Raw genomic sequence first — 21407 nt, 5'->3', positions numbered from 1 at the left:
TTGGGAGCTTATAATAACAACAATTTCTCACATGATCTTTAGAAATTAAAAGTTCTCTTAAATAATACTAAACTTTTGAGAATTTATGATAGTAGAATTTAGAAAATAAATTAGAAGCCAAAAACTAAAAAAAAACTTGGTTTTTTCCAGATTTCGAAAAATCGCTTCTTATCGACTGATTCGAATCAGAAAAACTTATAGTTCTCTTAAACAATAGTACATGTCTTGATGCCTCTATGCATGGGCCAACGGGCAAGGATGAGATGGTCTGAACCTTATCGGATGGTGACCCGCTTCCTCTCTAATCTGACCCGAAACCGCCATCTCAATCAGTACAGTAATCCAAAATTCCAGATAAGCACATCATCAGGGGCAAATCGGTCATTTCACTGACAAAACCGGTTTATATATACCTCCGCTAATCCCCATTTCGTGTTCCCTCTTCGCTCCTTAATTTAATCTCCTCTAATTAATTTATTTCTCGCCTCCTTTTTAACTTATTTTGCTCATCCCTTTCTTGCATATCAAAAACACTTGCGAACTCGAATTTTTAGTTGCAATAATAATAATAATAATCTAGTATATATACGGCAATAAATTCTTTCTCCATTTTCCCCCAACTCGTTGGTTGCTCGATCGCGCGGCGGCGGAATTTCGGGGGCGGATTTGGGGGCGCCAGGTAAGGGGATTCCCCGCGGTTGATTTGCCGAGATTGTGTGCCTGCGCGCGGAAGTTTTCATGGCGGATTAGGCTGTATTTTCTCTGAACCTCTCTGCTGTGTTTTTTTTGCAGGGCATGGAGCGGCGCGGGTTACTGAGGACGGCTCTTTTGGTGTGCTTGATTCTGGTTTGCTCCGGGAGAGGTGGGTAATCAGTAGTCTTTGGAGTGGTGGATTCCTTCCCCTGCTTGCACTTAGAGCTGTTTTTGTTCTGCTTAATTGTGTTTAGCTTGCTGCTAGATGAAAATATGCTGAGAAATTTTCATGCGAATAAGGTGCATAGAGCTTACTTGACAGCTTTTTCGTCGAAGTAATGATGAACGGGAGAGCTGGTGACATTGAGCAAGTGAACTGTGCTGCATTTGCATACCTTGATGTTCTGATGTTTTTTCCCCTTTGTAGTGTATGTCTAGATACTAATATATTGAAACAGGAGAGCCTTTTCCTGTTCTTAGTAGTATAGAATTACCTTCATCTTCTTGCAATTTACTTTTCAGGTTTAAAATGGCTCGCTGTAGCTGTGTCCAGTTTGTATTGATACTGTGATTTTGAATCTTGAACGAAATTTCAAATTCCTTGTGACATATCTAAAGAATGTAACAAAGGAACTACAGGGTTCTTTCGTGCAGCTTTGATTCAAAGCTGTTACATATCATCTTCAACTTTGAATCTAAAAGTTTAGCTGTTACATTATGTGCTTTTTTTCCCTTTGTTTTTAATCATGTTAAACAATCATTTTCCATCATTATGTCTTTTCTCCATGTACCCAGCATGTTCAATGTTGATTGTTTACTTTTTTAAAGACTGATGCTGATCCTTTTACATTTGGTGATAAAGAATTTACGATTCAAGGTCATCCCCCAAGTGCCATATATAACCCGAAGCTTGCCAAGACACTTGTGGAATATGCTTCTGCTGTAAGTTCATTCACCTTTTTCCTTTATCTAATTTATTCCTGAATATTCGATCATCCTTCAATATGGATCAACCGTTGTGAAGCTTTGTCTATATTTTCGAATTCGTCATACTGAATGTCCTGCAGATCTATACTGCTGATTTGACGCAATTGTTTACTTGGACATGCAATAGATGCGGTGACCTGATTGAGGTAGTCCTTCGTTATCCTAGTGTATTTTCTGTTTATTCTGACATGATTTTGTTTGATGTTTGGGAAACTTCCTGCAATACTTGATATGAATGATCAAAGTAAATTTGTTTGATGCCTAGGGGTTTGAAATGATGGAGATCGTTGTAGATGTGGAGAACTGCTTGCAGGTTTATTTCTACCTGTGTACATCATCACTTATCTTCTTCTCTCAAGGATCTTGTAAGTTGATCATATTTTAACAAATGTGCAGGCATATGTTGGTTTTGCTAGTGATATCAATGCTGTCATTGTTGTATTTAGAGGAACTCAAGAGAACAGGTAATTATCATCTATTTCGTTTTGGCTTGCTTACAAAAAAAATATTTTGATCTTGAATGTTCTACTTACAAGGGTAATCTATTGTGTATTTTGATTTCATCTGTGCATTTAGAAATACTTGACCTCTATTGTACTTACTTCTTACTCTTGTAATGTAATTACCCATTAAGTAGTTACCATAATTTGTACTGGTCCTTCAAATTTGCAGCATTCAGAACTGGATAGAGGACTTGCTATGGAAACAACTTGATCTTGACTACCCTGGCATGCCTGAAGCAATGGTGAGCATTGAAAGCTTCAGCATTATGATTGCAACTTTTCAATGTTGGCAGGCCAAATTCATTTTAGTGCTCCACCACATTATAGGTACATCGAGGGTTTTATTCTGCTTATCATAACACAACAATACGTGATGGAGTTGTCAATGGTATTCAGAAGACTCGAAAATTGTTTGGGGATGTTCCAATCATGGTAACAGGGCATTCAATGGGTGGAGCTATGGCTTCATTTTGTGCGCTTGATCTTGTTGTGAGTACTGAATCTTACCTGAATTCAATAGTATTCACTTTTAGCTCCTATATCACTTACTCGTGTTTAGAAAATTACACCATATAGAGTTTTCTGCTTCGTTTTGTGGAACAAATTAGACATGCATTTTATTCTTGACTGCTGTTTCACACAAAAGAGAAAAGTTCTTTACTTGTTGGAAATTGGAAACACCTTCGTTTATATTCTTGTTAAATTGACAGTAGTTTGCCAAGCTGTCAACCATTTTATCTTCTCGGAGATGATCTTTGTTTCATCTTTCCTTCACCAGCCTAGCTTAATTTGAGCTATGCAGCCATCTACATGTATGGCCAGTTTATAGTTTCCATTCCTTGCTTCCCTTTTGATTTTGCCTCATAGCTAAACAGTATTGTATTTTCTTTTAGGTGAACTATGGGCTAGATGGTGTGCAGCTAATGACGTTCGGGCAGCCTCGTATTGGCAATGCTGCTTTTGCTTCCTTTTTCAAGAAATACTTGCCCCACGCAATTCGAGTTACTCATGGTCATGATATCGTGCCTCATTTGCCACCATACTTCTCGTTCTTCCCACAGAAGACCTACCATCATTTCCCAAGAGAGGTATGATACACACTCTACTTGTTTAATATGATTCCCCGAACTCAATACCTTGAACCATTACCTAGTTCATCATATGCATTTCCTGATGAGATCAACATGATTACAATAAGCACACGGACCATCTTAATCTTACCCATCTTGCATTTTCGTCGGTTTCGGTACATGATGAACTAACTGCTCCTTTTCTTCAGGTATGGGTTCATAACGTCGGACTAGAAAGCCTAGTGTACTCAGTAGAGCAGATATGTGATGATTCCGGCGAAGACCCATCATGCTGCAGGTCCTCTCATCTTCTTCATATGCACAAACACAAGTAGATGGAGATTGAACCACACCTCATCATCTCCTCTCCTTTTGTGACCCTGTGCTCTTCTTGTCTTTGACGCCGCTTTCTTTCGCTTTCAGGTCTGTGAGTGGGAACAGCGTGCAAGACCACATATACTACCTCGGCGTCAGCATGCACGCGGAAGCATGGAGCTCCTGCAGGATCGTCATGGACTACAGCAGGCTGCGTTACCAGATGGACATCAATGGCAACATCGTCTTGTCAAAGCATCCTGGTCTGTCAGGTGACCTAGAACACAGTGACCAATGATCAAAATGGAACATATATGTAATGGTAGCATAGTTGTTCCGTTGTATAGCACTACACGTGTATGTGTGTGTTCCTTTCTGATGCTCATCAGTGTTAGAAATTGTCCATGCATCAGAAGAGGATTGGGAGATGCTTGCTGTAAATGTGGTTTGGTAATATAAAGCATTGTTCAGTTCACAAGGAGTACATGTCAAGCACCTGGTAAATCAAGGCTGGCACTGGCACTTGCATTGTTGCATAACACATTAACACTAACAGATAATCATCAGATAGGTAGCAACAACAATACAATGAGCACACCTGCCAAATCATCAGATTGGTTTGATACTTTGCAAGATGAACACATGATTGACTGACTACTGCAAAATATACGTGTACAACACACGGGCTCTGAAATAACTTGATACAGATAAAAACCTCTTGCTGAATGACGAACAAACGTTCACGCTAAGGTACATGAGAGGTACAGTAAGCTAATACAAATAAATAAGTGCTCGGGCAACTCAAAAGAAAAGAAAAAGAAAAAGAAAAAGAAAACTGTACGAAACACGGTAACGTGTCCTATCTCCAAACCTGAATTCTCATCATTCTCATCGGGAGAAACTTCAAGTCTTCAGGTAGCCAAACCTGACAAAGTTGTACAATCGTAACACAGGTGCTGCTGAGCATGGCAATCAGGTAGCCGAGAAAAAGGTATTCATCAGGTGTGACTCTAATAAAGAAGCTCCTCTCTTCTGTTGTCTACCTTTCCAGCTTGAATCTTATCTGCTCCTGAACGGAGCCGAACTCTAAAGACGCATGAAACAATCACATTCATAAGGAATGGACGCCAGGAGATCTAAGACATGTCAAATAGCGATGACATAGTGACCATGGAGTGGCACTGATGGCCAGGGAAGAACAAGGTGGGTTTTATTCACAGACAACGAACCGAGTGGAACCAATGCAACGTTACTTGATTGGATCCGTTTCATGCTGATGAGCAAACTCATCCTCCGTAGACTGATTTCTGAAACTAAACCGTCCGATTTACTCATTTGTACTATCAAAGCTGCCATGACCATTTGGCTGCTTCCGTTCTCTTGAATTCTCCCCCCACATTTTGGCTTCTGCAATAGCACGCTGTCTGTCAGCGGTTCTTGAGGTTTCTCTTTTTCTTCCTGTTTGAGCTGGACTACCCATCTGTGACCCTGTCATGTCTAAATCATCCAATCCTGATCTCCGGCCAGAATCACCAGTAGAACTAGTCCTGCTAACCTCTGCTCTGGATGACCTGGCAGCTTCCCTCCTCAAATCTGGAGAATGATGATTTGGCGAGCGCACGCTGCGGCGATCATCATTCCACCCAGCTAGATTTCTGGCCCTAGGAGTTGATGAATTGCTTCTGCTATGTTGAACAGGGGCATTGGGATCGTATGTCTGAGAAGCTAGATATGAGAGTGCAGTGACCACATCTCCTATATGCGGGCGAGTGGTGGCTTGCTCTTGTAAACACATGGCAGCAACAGCTAAAGCTTGATATAGGCCCCTCATAGGGAAGCGACCTTGGAGCATTGGATCAGCCATTTTAGGAAACTTCCTGCGGTCCTTGAACAGTGGACGAGCCTGCAAAACAGATGACACAAAAGCTTTGTGTTAATTAAGATTGAAGTAGAAACTGATTTCAGATAATTTTTTCAGAGCAGCAGAAAATAAATTTCCATTTGTAAGAGAATGGAACAGCTGAACTAAAAAAGGCCTCAAACTCATCACATTTGCTAAAGTGTTTGCAGGCATCAGTAAAACTACCAAGGCGGGTGCCAAAGATTGGTATACAAACAACAGCTTTTCAATGCCATAGGGAAATAATGACATTTGGAAGTAAAGACCACCCCCATGAGCAAATTGTTCCTGAGCTAGCATAAACACTACTACCATCTGTTGTTCGGTTGTAAAGGAACGGCGACAACAGTTTGATTGGCAGGATGCTATTTCATTAATAATACTAAACAATGAGATACATGTAATGCTTTTATTTTCAAAAGAAGAATGCATGAGCATAAAAAGTTAAAAACATACCCATGCCACTAGGTTTTGCTCCCCCTGGGGCTTTGTGTTGTCAATTGCTTTGCGTCCTGTAATCAGTTCAAGGAAAACGACACCGAAGCTATAGACATCAGATTTCACTGTGAGCTGCCCAGTCATTGCATATTCTGGGGCACAGTAGCCATAAGTTCCCATTACACGTGTTGAAACATGGGTCTTGTCACCAACTGGACCAAGTTTTGCAAGACCAAAATCAGACAGCTTGGGATGAAATCCTTCACCAAGAAGAATGTTTGATGATTTGAAATCCCGATAAATAACCGGTGGGCTTGCTTTGTCATGTAGGTATTCTAAGCCCTTAGCCGCACCTGCAGCTATCTTCATCCGTGTGTTCCAGTCAAGAGGTTCCTTATCAGGTGGCAAATCTACAAAATAATTTGGGAAAATTTTTATGTTCATTTGGAGCTGCCATTGGATATTAAAAAAATATGATAATGTTTAACAGACGTACTAATTATAGTACTTTACGGTAATACAATACTACTTTTTGTACATTGCTGAAAGACACTCATGGGCTTTTGCAAGACAATAAAGCAAGGAAAAGGAAGACAAACCATGCAAATGGTCTTCCAGTGATCCCAACGGCATAAATTCATAAACAAGAAGGCGTTGGTCTCCATCAGCACAATAGCCAATTAAATTGACCAGGTTAGTATGATGTAGAAGACTGAGCATGAGAACCTCAACCAGAAATTCTCTATTTCCTTGAAGTCCATTGCGATCAAGTTGCTTCACAGCAACAGCCTGGGGAGCGGTACATCCCATTAGTGTTTCAGGATAAAGTAAAACAGCAATTATGCCAACATATTACTGGAGTATTAACTAAACCTAGACAGGTTAAGAAAGACTGACCTGCCCAGTCTCCAGGCGTCCTTTATATACACGGCCAAAACCTCCCTCGCCCAATAGGCAATCTTGTCTGAAGTTCTTAGTGGCAGCAGCAAGCTCACGAAAAGTGAATGTCTGTGCCGCAATATTTTGGTTGTTCCCCTCTCTATGGATGACTACATCCTTCTTGGAATCTAATCCACCATGTGATCTTGATTTATCTACAGAAAAAATGCTGCAGAGTTAGTAATCAGTTTAATCATTCAAATAAAGCAATTATAGTATGCTACCCTCTAAACATCAGCACTCTTATCAATAAAAATATATACAGAAGTTCAGTAATACAATAGTTAGGACACTTTGCTACACTGTCCTAGTGTCCTAGACGACCTAAAATCGATCCTGTATTTGTCATATCCAAACCCCAGGTCCTTACAGATAATTTGCACCATACCAAGATGACCCAGCTGCCTAACTGGACAAAAACCATGGCCCAACATAACCCAATCTGTAAAAAAAAAGATTGAAATGATATCTATCTATGTATGTAATCGTCTATTGTATCCAGTTCAAGGAATAGTAATAACACAAACATCACTTTCTACCCACCATATATTGAGAACAACACAGCTACTATATTATTTATTATTCTACCAGTTCCAATATTCCCAGAGAAATATACCATCCAGCTCCAGCCTAAGGCAGCTTTCAAATGCTCTCGAGCCTTTACTGGTGCATCTAGACAAAACGAACCATCAAATCAACACTAGTTATACATGAAGCTCCTAAAATCGCCATATCAATACAGATTCCCTTACCAAAACCTAGCTATCATAGCCACAAACTATGGTAACACTAGTCTTCCATGCATTCCCATGTTTTTCCTGTCTAAATGCAGCAGAAAGCATGCCTGGACCAAAACACAGCCCCCAAGCTTACTACAACCATAGGAACTCTGCACATTTGTCTAATTTGAATAATCAAAATCTGAAAAACCATCATTTGCGCACCGTAAGCAGGACAGAAGCAACATGAACATAAAACCACAGCGCCGCAGACAACAACAACAAAAAAAGCATCTGAAACCCCAGCAACATCGCAGAAAATAATTCCAAGATCCAGTTGTCCTCCCCTCCCCTCTCACCTGATCCGACCCTGGACACCCCGCGATCCGCGGAGCCGTCCTTGCGCGGGTCCTTGGCGTCGGCGACGGGCTTCTTGGCCTCCCCGTCCTGGGCCGATCCGAAGCACAGGAAGCAGCTCATCCAAGCAGATCCCAAGGGGGCAAAAAAAAAAATCCCAACTTTCCGCTTCAGCACAGCCCCCGCCGCAGCAAGAACGAAATGGGGGAACAAACACCTCCCCGATCTGAGAGCACAAACCTCCCCAAAATCGGATTTTTAAGCGGGCGGCAGGGGTGAAATTGGGGGAGCGGGGCGGTGGGAGTGGGATGGAAGCTACAAGGAGGAGGAGAGGAGGAAGAAGAACATGAGGCTGAGGAGCAAAGAGAAAGACAAGTAGTAGTCGGAGGCCGCGTTCGGCAGCCCCCTTAACAGCAGCTACGGATATAAGTTAAGTATTAATATATTCTAAGAAGATAATAGAGGATATTTTAAGAAGATAAAAGAAAAAAAAGATGAGTGACCTAATTTATAGTCAGCTGCAGCACGAACTCTAATACACACTATGTCATGACATGTGTCACATGATGGTATATATTTTATAGATAACTATTGTATAAGTTGACTATTAGGTTGACTATAGATTAATTAGAGCTGGTAGTTGTCTATACTATTGAACTTGCTTTTAATTAATTTATCTTTCTTGTTTTTCGCACACGCGCTTCACAGACTGTTAAACGGTATATTTCTTAAAAAAATCTTTAAAAAAATTGTTTTAAAAAATCATATTAATCTATTTTATATTTTTTTAATAATTAAAAATTAATTAATTATATATTAATCTATTAATAGCCTAAGTTAACTTATAGCCAACGCCTGAACGCGGAGAAGCAAAAGTCAGCTCTGGGGCAGAGTGAAGAGGGATCTTTGGGCAGCACATCCACTTTCCTCTCCTGCCTGCCACCTCCTCTTTTAAATGGCAAGAGAGAGAGAGAGGCTGAGACAGTGTGTGCTCCTCTTAATTCTGGCCCATGTTTGCATTGCATTTTTGCATGCATCACCTCCTCCATTCACTTGGCATGGCAGGCCCTGAACAAGTCAATCCCTCTCATTTTTGTTTTCAGCTTCATCATGTCATACTGACCCTGACCTGTCTAGTAAAAAATTTCCGTGATGGCAGCAGCACCACCACCATTTTCAGATAGCAAAAGAGTTCTGAATAATTCAAAATCTTACAACCCTGTCCTATTTGTGTTTATGCTTATAAGTTAAAATTTAAAATTTCAATCATAGATTTGAGGTTGATTTTAAGGTTGTTTTATCATAATTTATTTTTCTGTTTTGCTTTTAAATTATTATGTATATAAAAAGTTATATTTATAAATTATTTTGTGTTTGTAAATATGTTACTTGGTTTTTTGGCCAAATGATGAGGGCTTCAGAAATTACTCCCTTTGTAAAAAAACAATTTCTAGAGCAATGCAAGATAAGTCCATATTCATCCCTATAAATTTGTGTTGCTGTGGAGGGAGAATTTCGCAAACGGTTCAGTTCCTCTACCTTTATCTTTGAAAATTCTTTTAACCAATGAAATCCTATAAATGTTGCGTCTGTACTCAATCACTTGTTGCCAATAAGCCATCAAAAAGAAATTAAAAAATAATAAATATAATTTATAAGTAAAATTAAGTTTTACAATTCACTCTAGTTGGGCTTTATGAAGTAGAACAATTATATTAGCGGTTTATAAGCCACGACTATAATTACAAACCCTTAATCAAAAAATTAATTTTAAATAATATTTATGGCCGGTGACACAATTCATATATGGGAAATTGCATCAGGAGCTAGCGGTAGCAGAAGCATCGTAGCCTCGTTCCTTTCGCTTATGTACCGGTTAAAAATAAAATTATAAATTAATGTTAATTTTAAGATGTTTTATCGTGGTATTTTACCCTTTACTTTTAATAACTACCAACAAGTCAACAACAAGTTTCATTTATTAATCATTAATAATTTGTTCTGCTTATGTTTAATTGGAACGAAAACAACCATAACAACAAAGCTGGCAGCGTTTCGTCGGCGTCGTTTTCCCTGCCCGCCGAGGAAGGAGGAGGGGCGCACGGTAGCGCCGTTGCCACGGATGCTCTTTGGCCTATTTGAAAAGCTTCTCTAGTTTTTCTAAAAACTTTTTCGGATTGAAGCTGTTTCAAACGATAACTTCTGAGAATCTATAGTCATATATTTAAAAAATAAATTAAGAATCTAGAAATAGATAAGCTAGGTGTAAGAGTTTTTTCATATTCTCGAAAGCTACCTATCAAACAGTTAGTTTCTTAGGATCCAAATTGAAAGCTTTTCAAACATATCCTTTCTTTGTGTTCGCCTTTCGCTGTTCCGTTCCGCTCCGTCTGTCACGACGGGGGCCTCTTCGAGGTGCGCCTGTGCGCGACGTGGCACGCCCGCCCGCCGGTCGATCGATCGATCCACCGATGGATGGATGACGCGACTCGAGTGACTCGGTTTGGTTTGACTGCGCGCCTGTCTGCATACGTACGTGCTACATGTGCTAGCTGCCCGGGGGAAGGGAACGGGTCGGGTCGTGTCGTGGCAGGCGTTCACACACGCGCTCCCCCTTCGAAAACCCTGGAATTGATCCGGCCCGGGCTGGGACAGGTCAGCACCACCACTCAGCAGCTGCTGCTGCTTTCTCCTTTCCTTCTTTCTTTCTGCTGCTGCATTCTGGTTGGTGGTTTGGTACGTGTCCAAAGAGCATGCAAACGCCGGCACAACTGATTAGAACAAGTACAGCCAACTGCTTCCTCTCTAAATATAATTCATATATATAATAGTTATATATAAAACATATATTATATAATCCTACCTATTATACACATATTGTATCTAGGAGTTGATACTGTAGCTGGCTATAAATCTATAGCTTATTCATCTCTTCTCTCTTCTCTTATCTATTTAAAATACATTTATAGTTAGCTTATAACCTGCTATTGTACTCGTTCTAATAAATGCAACAGGTTCATACAAGTAAAAATATATTTCACATGTCCATATGATACAAACATTTCATACAGATAATAAATTGCACGTGCCCATAAAGAAAGAGACGGTTTTATTAAAGAAAACACTTGGTTTTTTTATGTATTTTAAAGTGATGGATTTTTCATGATATGAGATAGGAAGGACGACGACACCGTTTTTAACTAACAAACAAAAGATAATTATTTTTGATATTTAAATTTTACACCATAATATAAACTTTTTACTATCCACATGTCCTATCAATTAATTTATAATTATTTGTTATCATTATCATCGTGTATCCTTCCATTCCTATTTTACCTCTATTTTTGGCTTTTGTTTAAGCTTAGCTAAAATTTAAATTTCTAATCGTTTATAATTTATGAAGTTTTATTTATTATAGTTTATTTTTTGGCTTTGGCTTTTAGATCGCACGAATACGTATATAAAAGTTTTATTCACAAATTATTATTTATTTGTGAATATGCCGTTTGTTATTTCTTAAAAAAAACCCCAAACAAAAGATGAGTCCCTTTATTTCTCGTGCACCACAATCTTGTTTCCTAACATTAATCTATGCTAAATTACATATAAATACTTTCATTCTTGTACGATGCAGTACGTCTGTTTCAGTGTCAGCGTGCAATTGCAGTGCACTGATTGCGATTGGTCAGGTGGTTAATGATGTCGAGCACGCAGCGGCACGTTTGTAAAGTAAAGGTGGAGCTCCACTGCACTGGGCTTTTTCCGAGATGGGCCGTGCTGCGTATCCACTCCTATGGCGCAGCCCATAGCGAACCGTCATGGAGGCCCATTACTTTTTCGTCTCGGCCGTGAAAATTTTGGGCTGATTTATGTAACAGGCCTAGAATGTTTTGGGCCTCAAAACAGGACACCGACCGGCGTCTCGAAGTTCTCCTCATCAAACACAGACGATGCAGAGTTAGGGATGGCAATGGGTAAATACCTATCGGGATTGATATCACATATCCATATCCATTATTGAAATTTAGATCCACCAAAATCCTCATATCCGCTATGGGTATAAAAAATTTCCCATACCCATACCCGCCTGGATAAACCTCACCCGCGGGTCACCCATTTACCCACCTGACATGACAATAAAAATAACACAAAATATTTTGATTCAATTGTAGCAACCAGTCAACAACAAGGCATCCGCATCAGTCACACAATACCATAAGTCTCATCAAATAGTACTTAAGTAGTAGCAGGCAATACATAAATCCGCGTAATTTCATATATGAGTTGAGGCTTAAATATCTAGGGTTTCATATTGGGCTAGCCTAATTTCATATATAGGCCAGAATGTTCATTTGGGCTTCCGAGTATTTATTACCCGCGGGTAAACGAGTATGGGTATCATAGGATCGTTCTCATACCCGCGTACCTGTTGGGTGAAGGTATTTACCCGTTTACTTATCCACGGGTAATGCATTTAGTCCATACCCGTACCCTAATGGAGTAAATACCCATCGGGTCTCGGGTCGTGGGTCCCCATTGCCATCTCTGCGCAGAGCGAAGATCCCGACGCATGTGATTTCATGTATATTCATTCACTCCGGGCTAAAATCCTTTCTAAAATTTATGTTCATATTTGCTCCCTCTGTTCCAAAATTCCAAAAATTGCTAAACTTTTGGTTTTCGTGTTTAGCATTTGACCATCCGTCTTACTTAAATTATTTTTGAAGAAAAATAAAATAATTAGTTACATATAAAATATTATTCATATTTTATCATATAATGAAAATAGTAATCATAAAAAATTAAATAAGACGAAGCATATGAAAACTGAAAGTTTGATTTATTTTAGGACGGAGGAAGTAATAATTTTATTTGGTTTTAGAAAGACTTTAGTTCTGAGTAGTTATTGTGTTGGAGTTTTATAAAATAAAAAACAAATTTATTGTGGGCGAGAAAATAGGAAAAAATTATTAGAGTTTAAAAAAGTAAAGACTATTTGTAGTCTTACTGTTGTATTTTAATATACGTGAAATTGGAAAAAAATCCTTTTAGTCGGGTACCATGAATTGGCATCATTCATTACCCGGAATCCATGTGTTCACCATAAGTTGGGGACAAGGGCTGTTTTCTCTGCCCCTTCATATTTTGTAGATTTTTTCATAGCTTTTACGCACACACTTCTTAAGCTACTAAACAATTTTTTTTCAAAAATCTTCCAATAAAAGTTTATTATCTTATATTTTAAATAGATATAACTATGTAATAGCTAATTTTACTGTTTATACCATTAAATAGTTATTAAAATTTAGATAATTTTTCGTCATTTATCTAAAAGCTGAAAAAAAACAAGTCTATCATACACTGATAATAAACATGATTACCATATGATAGTCAGTAAATCGTACATTTTTTTAAAAAAATAACTTTATATATATATATATATATATAGACACACATTAGAATTTGGTGATGTTACATTACTGTACCTCGACGTGTGGTAATACTTGCATGCAGCACGCGCGAATAAACAACACGCACGTGCAACACGTTACGTCCTAACTGGAATCGCCACGAAGCCAAAGAATTGCTAATAAGTGATTAATTGATGAGTAGCAGATTAAAACTGTTGGTTGATTCCGTGTGTCTGTTCCATAGACATCAACTTGCTGCATCTACCACGATGGATCGATTCCAAGAGATAACCCTCTCGAATCTCAATGGCAACATTTGTCTGTATCGTGCCACTGTGAATAAACGGATTTTGGGTTGGTATGATTCGTGTGTGTTATTCCTTACAAGAAAAGTTAAATGATATATTTGTAAATGAAAATATTTTATAAATAAAAATTTTATATACGTGTTCTTAATAATATAAAAGAAAATGATGAAAAATAAACTATAATAAAAAACACAAAATCAACTCTAAATTTAAGTTTAAACTTTCAAATTTTGGTTTATAATCATAAATATTAACAAAAAGATGAAGCCATGTGTCATTGCAAGCCACAAGTTATGTTCATACCATATATTATAGTTCTTAGCTACACTCATTTTCATCTCTGTTTTCTTTCTTCGTGACACTTTTCTATAGTTTGCCACACTTTATTAAATGAGATACGGTAATTATAAGCCTAGTCACAAGCCAAACAAACTCTTATTTTACCCATATGAATATGTTCGTTTTTAGCCCGCTACTACCTATCCCAAAATATAAAACTTTCTTTGTGTATTTATATAATAAAAATCACTCACATTGTTTAAAAATATTTAGGACAAGGATGATCGATAGCTATCTACACGTGAGACTAGTACTCATAATAAAAAGCTATGTCAACATGGCACTAGATCGATATCATCGCATGATCCTTTCGGTCCTGTCTAAATTAGATTTTAAGTACGTTTATTGCTAATTATCTACCTGATTATATAGATAATTAAATATTGTAAAAAAATAAAGTTGACAAATAAACTCAGGTGGGCGCCTAAGCAATACGTACGGAGGAAACAAATGGTGTAAAGCAATCCAGCGAAACATCTTTTTTTAACCCGTGGGACAAAAATACATTTCAATAATTAGGTAAATACGCACTTCTGCAGTACTATAGTGCACTATCTCCGTGGTATTTTAGTTTTATCATATTTTTAAAAAATATTCTTAGTGAGCTAAAAGCAAATATTAAAAATAAACTACAACGAAAGAACCCTTAAAATTAACTCTAAGTTTAATATTGATAATTTAAATTTTAACCAATAAATATAATCAGAAGCGATTGTTTCGGACCATACCGACTCCGACAACAAATTTTAATTTTCAGAAAATTTTAACATTGTTGTTGTTCTGAGGATTAGTTTGCCTGAGTATATGATAGTGCATTGCATCATGGCTTCAGGACACACATTGAGCTCATGCTCATTATAAATCTAGCGGCTACTTTCGAAATCTGAAAGGCATTAGGGCATTTTTAATCTAATAACTAGGATGATGTCTATAGCATTAAATAAGTTATCATCTAGAATAAAAGATAATGTGGCAAGTGAATAAATAAGGAAAGAGAAGACATGGTTTCTACACAACATCTAAGATACCATGTGAGATAAGTAGCATTAAATTAAAGTATGAAATAGTGGTGTTTGCATTAGAAGAGTAGTGTCTAGTACTAATTTCTTGATGATAAGGAGTTTATGGAAACCATATATAGCGTTATGGGTTGGGAATGCTCTTAGCCGACGTACATGTACTTTTTTGCAGCACTGACATAGTACTAACCCTTGCACTGATCAGACTACTTTGAATCAATGGCGCATAGCTAAAGCCTAAATCAAAGGATCAAAGCTAATTAATGCCCTCAGGTCTTCATGCTAAATTAATCATACTAGCTAATTAACTAATCTGATCTTTCTGACCAGCTGAACATTCATCACGTCCAAAAAGCATTAATTCTCTTCCATAAATCTGAAAGATCATGTCTGCTAATTAATCTGATGATCTTCCAAAATTCAGTTAATTATCTGCACTGATACATTGTGTGAGTGATCACATGGTGCTGGATTAGATTGATCACAATTACTAATATGCACGGCAGAATTGATTAGGTATAGGCGCAATGGATGGTTGATTGATGGGTTGATCGTGTCAGAGCCAGAGGGCGCCGGCTTCACGGAGGAGCGGGACGAGCTTGCCGGCGAGGTGCAGCGACATGACCTGGTCGGTGGGGCCGACGAGCTTGCCGCCGATGAAGACGGCCGGCACCGGCGGCGTGCGGCCGACCATGCGGGCGAGCGCCCCCTCGACGTCCTTCCCGTTGGGGTCCTTGTCCACCTCGTGCACCGCCCAGCTCACGCCGAGGTCGGAGAAGAGCGTCTTCACGGCGTGGCACATGAAGCAGTTGCTCGCCGCGAAGATCACCACCGCCCGCTGCGACGACAGCCTCGCCACCCTCTCCGCCATTGCTAAGCTTGTGTACGTGCTGCACCACCTCGATCTCAAGTCTCAACCACCTCTCACTTCACTTCACTCTAGCTCGATCGAGTAGCTAGCTAGGACTTTGGTGAATTCTTGGAGCTCAGTGTGCGTGTGATGGTGGTGATGATGATGAGCGACGAGCTATCTGGGCTTATTTATAGGTGACGGCCGGGGCCATGCGATTAAGAAGAGGGGAGAGCTAATTAATGGAGGCTTTGATTGTGAATGTTGTGTGCTAATTAGAGGTTCTGATACTTAAATTTTTTTTTCTAGTATTGCTTTTGGCCACACAGCATTCTTAAGCTAAATTAGTTCCTGGTCAAAAAAAAAAAGCTAAATTAGTTAATTATTTGAAATGAGGTTTTACCATGATCAAAATATACGCATATCTATATGCTCTTTCAACTATGTTTTAATAAGAAAAAGTAGCATGATGGCCTGCACAAATTGCGCATCTAGCATAGTTATATAGAGTCTCTTATCTCGATAATAATGAATTTTTAATTATTAATTTGAAATTATTTTTTTCTAAATTAATTTTTACATGAATTTTATTTATATGTATTCTAAATTATGCTGGTACATAAACTCTTTTATGCATAATAATTAATTTTTAATTCAAATTTTAGATATTTCTAAATTGTATTTTTATGTTGACTTTTTCTCTTGATTTTACTTATTTTCAACCGGAATTTTAGATCTTTCCGAATTGTATTTATAGATAGACTCTTCCCTCAATATCAATTATTTTAAATTATTTAATCCAAAATTTGGAATTTTCTAAATTATATTTTCACATGGGCTCTTTTATATTATTTTTCTTTATTTTTAATTCCAATTATATTTCTAATCGGATTCTAGATGTTTCAATTTTTTTAAAATTTTAAATCCAAAATTTGAATTTTTGTAAACTGTATTTACTCATGGACTCTTTTATATTATTCTTCTTTACTTTTAATTCCAAAATTGTATTTTTAATCAGATTCTAGATGTTTTCAAATTATATTTATAGATGGACTTTTTCCTCGATATCAATTATTTTAAAATTTTTAATCAAAAATTGGATTTTTCTAAACTGTACTTACACGTGGACTCTTTTATATTATTTTTTATTTTTAATTCCAGAATTGTATTTCTAATTAGATTTTTTCGATTAATGTGGGATTTTCTACCCCGTGAGAGTAAACGTGATGGTTTTTTTCCCTATTACTTTATATATATAATACATGAGGCAAGTTCTAGAGTGGAAAATGCTAATTAATCTTTTTTGTGTGTGGGAGTCGACAAGTAGCTAAGAGCGAGCAGATGCGCAAACAGTAGTAACGTTTGCTTGGACATAGTAATAGTTATGTCAAATTGACCCGCTTATATTATTTAGTAATTAATTGTACAACTCATTTGAGCTAACTTAATCGAATTTATCTGTTCATTGTCTGCCATTTGAGGCTCGACTTTATCGCATATAGTACCACTGATTAAACCTAGAGATGCTGATAAGGTTTGGATCCACCCTAATTGTTTGTTTTTGCCATTTCAATATGACGAATAATGCCCTCTGGGGTGGACATATCATGAGCACATTTTTCATCCATTTTTACGACATTAAATTAAATCCACTTTGTTTAATGGCCTAGCTACTATATACTCCCTCTAGTTTCTTATACATGAACCAGTGATTTTTTTGCACATTTAACTATTCATATTATTCAGAAAAATTATATAATTATGCAAAAATATAAGTTATTTTTAAAATAGATTTAATAACAAATCATCTCACAATAATAAATAAATAATAATTACAAATTTTTTAAAATAAAACGAAGGGTCAAAGCGCGTAACTAAAATTCAATGTCATCGTCTAATAAAAACAAAAATAGAGGAATTACTTTTTACCACCCTCACTCTTAAACAGATAACGTCTTAACACATTGACATATCATCATTAATATATGAAAAATGTCAGAATTTAGTGCGTAAAATATCAATGGTTAATTTTTAAAAGAGTTTTAAAACATTACATTGGAAAGAGCAATGAGAGAACATATTCATTGAAGATTGTGTCAATATCCTGAACGTTAAGTAGAAGAAAGGACTGATATTGTTTTTAATTTTGACGTGTCTGCAGACTCTGCACAACATCACGAGGAATTTCCACGTCAAGGTCGGAATAAATCAGCATATGGTTAGTGTTAAGCAATGAATTTCAAACGCTAATTAAGCATCCACTCAAAGAATAAAGGAATCCTCTGGTACCATTTACATGTCGGGAGAATATCTAAGCCTACTAATTAATCAACAATTTAATTAAGCAGGTTGTAACCGCCCTATCTTCCTTTCTAGTAATTATCTTCCACTAATTAATCAGATACTATGTGATGATCGTGTTGAATTGACCTTTTATATATTTTGTATTTCAGAAACGCTACAAAACAATAGACCGGTTGAAACGGTTTAGGCGGATACCTCGCTATCAAACCTGCAACTCCTTTTCACTTTTGTTTATACTTGTAAGATAAAATTTAAATTTTTAAGCTTAAATTTAGAGTCGATGTTGATTTTTTTCATTATAGTTTATTTTCAGTCTTATCTTCTATAACTAAGAACACGTATATAAAAATTCTATTAACAAAATATTTTCTATTTATAAATACATAGGCCGTATCCCATCGACACCATCGACCAAACCCACCATTAATTAAGCCTTTGGCTCAGTCCCTACCGGCCCAAATCGCTTCTCCAACGTGGGCCTATACAATGGGCCCTTGGTCCCTTTAGATGGGCTAGTACTTTGGGCCAGGCTCGTGGCTACCCGCGCGGCCATTGTACGCTGACGTGTAAACCTGTCGTCTTCCGCTGGCTCGCTCTCCTCCCCTTCTAACCTTCTTTCCTCTGCCCGTGTAGAGAGAGAGAGAATGGCGTCGCGGCTCCTGACCCGATCCAAAGCCCTAGCGCTCGCCCTGTCCCGCGCCGACGCGGCCGCACCGCCGGCAGCGGGGCCCGCCGCCGGAGCGCAGTGGCTCCGCGCGCTGTCCTCCCTCCCCCGCGATCCGGCCGCCGCCGCCGCCCCGGCGCCGCGCCAGTCGGCCGTGGGGTCCCCTCTCGGCCTCCCCAAGGTTGACCTCCATCTCTTCTCTCTTCGTGTGTGTATTTCTCTCTCTCTCTCTCTCTCTCTCTCTAGATGTTTCGGATCGGATCAGTGTGCGGCTTGTTTGGGTGGTGGTGGGTTGTAAGCGAGATGCCCTGGTCTAGTCTACGTGCTCGATCTGTAATGGTTTTATTTACATCGCGCCGTGTGGTTCTCTTGTGATCGGAATGGTACTCTAGAGGCCTGATGAATGACAAAATAATAGCAATTCTAGTCATGCTTTTAGCTACTTGTAATCTGAGTTTAGGAATAGGATATCATGGGAGGGAGGGAAAAATGGTATCTGATGGGATTACAGCTGCGAGTAGGTCATCTTCCTGCTTCACTACTCACTAAACTCATATTGACTTATGACAAAATGGTGTTTGACTTTGTTCCGCTACATTGCGTTGCCAAGCTTGTCGAATTTTGGGATGAAAAGTCGAACAAAACTATTGGTAGGATGATCAAATACTCAATGAGATTTTGTTCTGTGCAATACAGTAGTTGAGTGTGGGAAGGGGGTAAGCATGTGCAGAAGATGTGCTCACCTCTTGTGTAGTAGCCTACGTCTTTGATTTTCTTTATCTTTGCATATCACTGTAGTTAGATTTGGTATTTTTTACTTGGCTTTTGTAATTGTTTGTTTGGCTTACATGTGTAGTTGATGACTGATGAGCCAATGAATTGTATATATAGCTAATAAATATGAAAAATCAACTATTTCCTTGACATTAACAAAAAATACCTAGTTAATCTCATCACAACATGCACTAGTTTCTGATTGAAAAATGCTTTGACCTCTCACAGATATCTGAAGATCTTGGTTCATTTTGGTGGGTGGCACCTGCTAACAATTTAGTATTTGTGATTATGCAAGACGGCCTTTCTTTATGGGAATAGCTACTTTTATTTGGTTCCATCCATTTAGTGCTCATTATCTTTTGATATTTAGCAAGTGCCATCTTCTAAGAGAATCATATTATACATTTTTAATGAAAATCGCTGTTCATATGTAACTTGAGTACTTCTGTTCTCATTTTTCCCTTGTTCAGTGCATGAGTTTATTGTGCTCTTAAGAACATGTATGGCACTTTTCTAATGTTATTATATGCAAACAGATTCCAGGATATGAACAGGCATCTCGACTCAGTGGTAAACAAGTATTGCCTCGTTGGTTTTCTACTGGAATATCCAATGGATCTTCTGCTCAGAAGGTGCATATCTATCCCTAGTGTGTTATATAGGTTTCTGGATTTATTGGACTGTTTTCACTTTCCACCAGTCGATGCTAGACATTTCTTATTCTTTTATATCTAACTGACATCACATAAGACAATTACTGGGTGACACAATCTGATGCACTGGTACACAGGAGGGAGCCACCACAAAGGTAACAGCATTCAGCCCATTAGAAGCAAGTATTGCCAAACCCAGGAGCGGTCCATTGACAGCTGAAAGCTGGAAAGTGAAGCGGACTGAGTTACTAACACAAGCTACATATTACATGATCCCAACTCTGCTGCTTGTGTCAAAGAACAGCATCAGTACGTCTCTTCTGGTTGCATCAGTATTCCATCAAGTCTACATGTTCTACAAGGAGATCTTACTGGACTACGTCCACCACGATATCACCAGGAAGTGGGTTTTGATATACTTCAAGATTCTCCTGATAATCATGGCCAAGGAAACAATAGTCAACTTTGATTTATTCTAAGTCTACCATAGTTGTTTCTTGAGAGATGTGTTAGGCACCCATCTGTAACACCGAAAATAATGAAGATGGACAAATGCCCACTGCTGGTTTCATCTGTTCTGAAGTTCCAACTTGCCGTGTTTATTTGATCTTGGCTGAACTGATTGAAGGCCAACTAAGGCACCAAACGATGTATTTCTTCAAGCAATGGTCGATCTCCCTACAACCTAGATGGAAAGTTTGTCCTGATTTTGTAATAATGGTAAATATCAACTTTTGAGTTCTGTTAATTGTTCTTATCTTGTGAAGTCACTCCTTTGCAATGTTTCTCAGCAAAAAATGATCCACTGTTAGTCTGTCACTGTTACAATAGGGAGTTAATTCCTCTTGCTTTGTGAAATCATATCCAGTTGCAATTTCGGCCCTTGTGCTTGTTGATGCCTTCATCCCGAAAATAATACTCCATCAATCCCAAAACGAACCAACTTTTTCTATGAAACTAGACATGTATAAAAAAGAACCAACTTCTGGTTACGAAGGTTTATAGCTAGAAGTTGTTTTTTTTTCTGAAGTTGTTTTCTTTGAACAGTGGAGGGTGTATATGTTATGAATTTAATGCAAATTAGGTCACATTGATGCAGTACTCGACTACTCGTATATCACAGAGCAATTCATGCTGCTGAGTTAGGCCAATGTACTG

General features: G+C 38.2%; 4 protein-coding genes across 4 annotated transcripts; 2 read left to right on the top strand and 2 right to left on the bottom strand.

Annotated features, from left to right (window-relative positions):
- The first annotated feature begins 455 nt into the window (after positions 1 to 455).
- On the top strand, positions 456 to 4072 carry LOC102722724 (lipase-like). Its single transcript, XM_006645235.2, has 11 exons — positions 456 to 679; positions 793 to 862; positions 1556 to 1635; positions 1761 to 1826; positions 1946 to 1993; positions 2077 to 2144; positions 2353 to 2425; positions 2511 to 2672; positions 3077 to 3271; positions 3463 to 3551; positions 3677 to 4072. The coding sequence occupies exons 2-11, from the start codon at positions 796 to 798 to the stop codon at positions 3864 to 3866; spliced, it is 1038 nt and encodes a 345-aa protein (XP_006645298.1). The 5' UTR covers positions 456 to 679; positions 793 to 795; the 3' UTR covers positions 3867 to 4072.
- Positions 4073 to 4221: 149 nt separating this feature from the next.
- Positions 4222 to 8298, bottom strand: LOC102722444 (receptor-like cytoplasmic kinase 185). The gene is made up of 5 exons (XM_006645234.3): positions 7924 to 8298; positions 6804 to 7000; positions 6506 to 6695; positions 5925 to 6316; positions 4222 to 5471 (listed from the first exon to the last, which is right to left on the bottom strand). The coding sequence occupies exons 1-5, from the start codon at positions 8042 to 8044 to the stop codon at positions 4896 to 4898; spliced, it is 1476 nt and encodes a 491-aa protein (XP_006645297.1). The 5' UTR covers positions 8045 to 8298; the 3' UTR covers positions 4222 to 4895.
- Positions 8299 to 15557: 7259 nt separating this feature from the next.
- On the bottom strand, positions 15558 to 15872 carry LOC102722166 (putative glutaredoxin-C2). Its single transcript, XM_006645233.1, has one exon. The coding sequence runs from the start codon at positions 15870 to 15872 to the stop codon at positions 15558 to 15560; it is 315 nt and encodes a 104-aa protein (XP_006645296.1).
- Positions 15873 to 18755: 2883 nt separating this feature from the next.
- Positions 18756 to 21064, top strand: LOC102700020 (succinate dehydrogenase subunit 4, mitochondrial). Its single transcript, XM_040522195.1, has 3 exons — positions 18756 to 19000; positions 20133 to 20228; positions 20387 to 21064. The coding sequence occupies exons 1-3, from the start codon at positions 18800 to 18802 to the stop codon at positions 20726 to 20728; spliced, it is 639 nt and encodes a 212-aa protein (XP_040378129.1). The 5' UTR covers positions 18756 to 18799; the 3' UTR covers positions 20729 to 21064.
- The last annotated feature ends 343 nt before the right edge of the window (positions 21065 to 21407 follow it).

Source organism: Oryza brachyantha, chromosome 1 (genome assembly GCF_000231095.2).
Source record: "Oryza brachyantha chromosome 1, ObraRS2, whole genome shotgun sequence".
NCBI lineage: Eukaryota > Viridiplantae > Streptophyta > Magnoliopsida > Poales > Poaceae > Oryza > Oryza brachyantha.
Note: the sequence above shows the minus strand (reverse complement) of the source record. Positions and strands in the feature narration are given on the sequence as shown.

Bases quoted from the DNA above. Each gene is read 5' to 3' on its own strand.
- LOC102722724 (XM_006645235.2), top strand. From the start codon at position 796: ATGGAGCGGCGCGGGTTACTGAGGACGGCTCTTTTGGTGTGCTTGATT. The intron at 863-1,555 runs GTGGGTAATCAG...TTGGTGATAAAG, and splicing joins TCTGGTTTGCTCCGGGAGAG to AATTTACGATTCAAGGTCAT. The intron at 1,994-2,076 runs GTTTATTTCTAC...ACAAATGTGCAG, and splicing joins ATGTGGAGAACTGCTTGCAG to GCATATGTTGGTTTTGCTAG.
- LOC102722444 (XM_006645234.3), bottom strand. From the start codon at position 8,044: ATGAGCTGCTTCCTGTGCTTCGGATCGGCCCAGGACGGGGAGGCCAAG. The intron at 6,696-6,803 runs GTCAGTCTTTCT...ACCGCTCCCCAG, and splicing joins GACGCCTGGAGACTGGGCAG to GCTGTTGCTGTGAAGCAACT. The intron at 6,317-6,505 runs GTTTGTCTTCCT...ATTATTTTGTAG, and splicing joins ACTGGAAGACCATTTGCATG to ATTTGCCACCTGATAAGGAA.
- LOC102722166 (XM_006645233.1), bottom strand. From the start codon at position 15,872: ATGGCGGAGAGGGTGGCGAGGCTGTCGTCGCAGCGGGCGGTGGTGATC.
- LOC102700020 (XM_040522195.1), top strand. From the start codon at position 18,800: ATGGCGTCGCGGCTCCTGACCCGATCCAAAGCCCTAGCGCTCGCCCTG. The intron at 19,001-20,132 runs GTTGACCTCCAT...ATATGCAAACAG, and splicing joins CCCCTCTCGGCCTCCCCAAG to ATTCCAGGATATGAACAGGC. The intron at 20,229-20,386 runs GTGCATATCTAT...ACTGGTACACAG, and splicing joins ATGGATCTTCTGCTCAGAAG to GAGGGAGCCACCACAAAGGT.